Consider the following 4,365-nt stretch of genomic DNA (forward strand, 5'->3'; position numbering starts at 1 on the left):
CAAATGTTACAGACAAAACTATCCATATACCATGGCATTTCCTTTGCAACCACAGTGTTTATCCATATCCAAATTGTCCGTCGTAATAAATTATGTAAAAACTGTGTGAAATCAACAAATGGCAATTAGAATTTTCTATTGCCCTGCCAATTGCCAAATCAAGAAGTGTAACTTGCTATTTCTATCTCTGCTTTCTATCAATAGGATAGATGCCAGTCCACGTTTGTGGCTGAGCTCACTCAATTTGACACAAAGTAGAAAGACAGAAACACCCCAACCCTTCCGCATCCCACAAAGCAACACGTCAGCGCTGATATTTTTTCCACCACTTCCCAATTCCCTAGACCCGTATAAACTAGACTTAAGGCTGTTTCTGTCATTTCATTTATAATAAAATAACATACCTGACCGTCATTATTCCACCTCCCATTACCGACTTCACCACCTCTTAAAAGTCCACATTCTCTCCTCAAACTCCCTATAGCCGCCTCCCCATCTCCTTCCCCCGGGCCTCATATTTTCATTTTCGTTCAAAACATTTTCTCTCTACCTTCTCGAATTAGAAAGGAAAAAAAAAGAAAAGCAAAAAGAGGGGAAAAAACGAAAAAGGAAAACCTTGGCCATGGCTCATCAGAAGAGAGAGAAAGAAGAGACGGAACTCAAAGTTCCGGAATCTCTAACACTATGTACCCCAACAATCCCAGTACCTCCACCGCAGCTCGATGATCCGAGATCTAATTCTGCGAGATCGCCTGAGAGCTCAGATCCGAAACTCTTGGTCAACGGGGACGACAATCTAAGATCTAGCCCGTTGTCACCGGAGAGATCGGATCTGATCTCTGTCGGAGCTGTCGATGGAAAGGGGGTGGAATTAAATCGGTCGTTGAAAAGGCCGAGGGACGCTGTTAATCGGTGTTCGTGTACTGGGTGTAGGAGAAAATTGGGTTTAATGGGGTTTCGGTGCCGATGCGGGGACATGTTTTGTTCCGAGCACAGGTATTCCGATCGGCACGATTGCAGTTATGATTACAAGACTGCTGGGCGAGAGGCGATTGCTCGGGAAAATCCGGTGGTCAAGGCCCCGAAGATTCTCAAGGTGTGACGTTGGATGAATCTCAATTCTTGGTTCGTGAAGCTATTAAGTTGGGTCAGCTCAGCCCATCTCAGCTGCAACCCGGCAAGGGAGCCTCAAAGGGGGAAGCGGCCTGGGGGAAATTCTCTGTATCATGGGATTTGAGAGATGGGGTCATGGGGGTGTTTTTCGTTGTAAATTTGATAGCGGAGTGAGGGTACTATTGTCATTTAAATTCTATTATATGATTACTCTGGGAGTAGAAATCCTTCTTTGGTTTTTTTTTTTTAAGTTATCTGTCCTCCTAATTAATTGATTTCTCCAAAATATCCCCACAAAAAATATTTAGCTGGTGTGGGAGACATAACATGTGATTGTCCGTCAGCAATTGTAAGCGTGGCAAATTTCGGCCCTTTAGCTGAAAGTTGGTGTGGGGTTGGGGTTGTCTGAAATGAATATGTATTCAATGACGATGATGCAGGCAAAAATACAATTCAACAAAAAAGAGGGGAGAGATAGGTGCCCAAAACATAAATTAAAAGGAAAGATGTATAAGAAATGATGCAGGCTTGGGAGATGCTCTTCGACTTTTTCTATGGACATAAGAGAATGCGATACGTATTTAGGTACGCAGGAATGATAACAAATTTGATGAAATTAGACCATTGTTTAACGGATGAGTTTTGTCCTAATATTTATTGTTGTAGTAGTAACGGTAATTCAATGCAACGTGTAAATCGTACAGTCGAGAAAGTGTAAATTCATATTTATGCATCTTAAATTCGGATATTGCATAATATTTTCATATCATGACAGTTGTATGAGCAATTAGTGCATGAGACGTGAGAAATTACTTAAAGGCTCGTCAGTTGTATGAGCAATTAGTGCATGATGTGACGTCCCGAAAAAAAAAAAGTGTGTGAAAACCCGTAAAAACACTAATCTTTTCCTAGAGTTTTATTTCCTTTAATAGCATGTTTTCTGTATTTCCTGTCTTAGGAAATTTTCCTGAGGAATTTTTTTGAGTAATTATAGTTTTTAAATGATTTTCCTAGCCTTGAAGAGTTTTTGGAAAATTAAGAATATATAATGGACGTGGGACCCACTAGTGCGAAAAGTTCGGAAAATTCGGCCAATTAGGTTAAATTCTGGATACTGTGTAAAATTTATCGGATGTTAAGAGATAAGTAGAGAGTGAGATTTGATTGATATGAGAGGAAAGAGAAAGATAAGATTGCATTTATGAAGGTGACAAGTGTCACCACTACATTGGTTTTAACTTAAGAGTTACTATTCACTATTTTGACCTTTTGACTAATTGAGTAAATATCTTCAAAATTGCCTAAAAATCACCATTTCTTCACCTTGGATGGCCGGCCCTCTTGTGCTAAGAAAGGAAGAGAACTTCATCAATTTTCAAGCTTCCATTTGCTTCAATCTTCCAAAACAAATGCCTAAACTAGATTCCACTCCATAAAATTCCTCCCTTGGGTGTTAGTAAGTAGTTTAGTGAAGTTTTTTGGAAGAGCTAAGGTGTCCAACATCTTCCCCTCTCTTGTTTACTTGGTAAGTGAAGCTTAAACTTTCACCTACACCTATTGATGCTTAAGATATGATTAGTAGTGATTAAAGTGCTGAAATTTCTGGTTTTATCTTGGTTTGAAGTGATTTGGTGAAGTTTTGATTTTATTGATGATTTTTCTGGTTTAATTGGATTATGGTGTTGTGGTTGTTTATGATGATTGATAATGAGGGGTTATGACACTAGTGGATGGAAATGATTGATATTTGCAACCAATTTTGGATTTGGAATAAATTTTGGAAAATTAGGGTTCATGAAGTTACATTCTGCCCGAATTTATTGCACCATGTTAGATGCCAAATTGGCCTTGGCTTAAAACATGAAAGTTGTAGGTATTGATGTGTTTGAAGTGCCTGCAAAATTTCAGGTCATTTGGATTAGTGTAGAGTGAGATATGTCGATTTTACTGTTGCTGATCTGGGTTGCTCAGAATGCGAAAACTGCACTAGTAATTGGCCATTTTGACTGGAATTGCTTTGGATTTGGATGTTGGTGTCTTCTGATGAAATGTAGCTGGATGTCTTAGCTACCATATGCCTTTGGAATCAATGCATTTGGACTTGTATGGACCGAGTTGGACTCATTACAGCATTGTGTGATTTGTGAACCTGTTTTAGTGGTTCTGGTTTGGTATTTTTGGCATATTTGACCTAGTTGTGCTAGGAACTGGACTGAGTGACCTTCTACATTGTTGTAGCCCTGGTTCTTAACTTCGAAACAGTGGGTCTTACACCCCCATCCGATAATCATAGTGAAATTGACACCATTACCGCAAAATGACGTCAAAACTGTTTTTCTGGTTTTGAGCTTAACCTTCATTTCCGGACTTTTTCCCTAGCTTGACTTGTCTTTGTACTTCTTGGAGCTTGCTGAATGGATATTAGATGAACTTATTTGTGTGACTTTGGGACTGGCTGAAGAAATAATGAAGCCATGATGGCTGGGAAAGTAAGCAATTTAGGGGAAGTGCTATCCAAAGTTTTAAGGGACTTGTTTGCATTGAGTTTGTGATCTAAGACTTGGATTTGAGCAAGGCAATGTTATGTGATGGATGATTTCTGAGCCGTGGAGGTGAGTGACCTCAAACTACTTCTAAAGTTATTTATGAACCGTTTCTTACATTATTTACTTTTGAACTGTTTTCAAAGTTACTTTTGAAATGTTTTCTTGCATATCATGCGTGCTGGCATGTGAGTGTGCCTTGTTTGCTATATTTCTTGACTTCATGACTTGTATTTTGGATGATAACGTGTTAAACGCTTATAATGATTTCCAAAACGAGTTTTCGAGGCGAGTGTGTACTTTATCGCACTCGACCTCGATAAATCTGAAATTTTCGATTGAAATGTTACTTGCGCATGAATGTAAGCCTTTTGGGCTGAACTGGCCATTGCCCCTTGTTACCGGTCGTCTTGAGCCAGAAGCGGACTCGGTCAGGCGATTAGGAACTTGGGTGAACGTTTGGTATACTCGAGTATTATCTATGTAGGTTGGTGGATGTGATGACCCCACTTCTCCCAAGGGCGAACCCAAGGGTATCGGCGGGCCGCCTGCCTAGCTCGCGCCAGGACTCAAAACTTAAAGTTCGAAAGAGCTCTAAATACAATATATACAATCCCAAAAGAGTTATAATTACATTCTCCAAAAGTATCGAGTCAAACCACCAAAACAAAAACAAACATCCTAACTGTTCAACTATTACAAGCCAAAC

The 4,365-nt window shown here is 39.6% G+C and overlaps 1 protein-coding gene across 1 annotated transcript; it reads left to right on the top strand.

Annotated features, from left to right (window-relative positions):
* The first annotated feature begins 439 nt into the window (after positions 1-439).
* On the top strand, positions 440-1,338 carry LOC113722429 (zinc finger A20 and AN1 domain-containing stress-associated protein 5-like). The gene has a single exon (XM_072056884.1). It carries the CDS (start codon positions 623-625, stop codon positions 1,100-1,102), a length of 480 nt encoding a protein of 159 aa, XP_071912985.1. The 5' UTR covers positions 440-622; the 3' UTR covers positions 1,103-1,338.
* Positions 1,339-4,365: the final 3,027 nt, after the last annotated feature.

This window comes from Coffea arabica, chromosome 7c (genome assembly GCF_036785885.1).
Source record: "Coffea arabica cultivar ET-39 chromosome 7c, Coffea Arabica ET-39 HiFi, whole genome shotgun sequence".
NCBI classification, from domain to species: domain Eukaryota; kingdom Viridiplantae; phylum Streptophyta; class Magnoliopsida; order Gentianales; family Rubiaceae; genus Coffea; species Coffea arabica.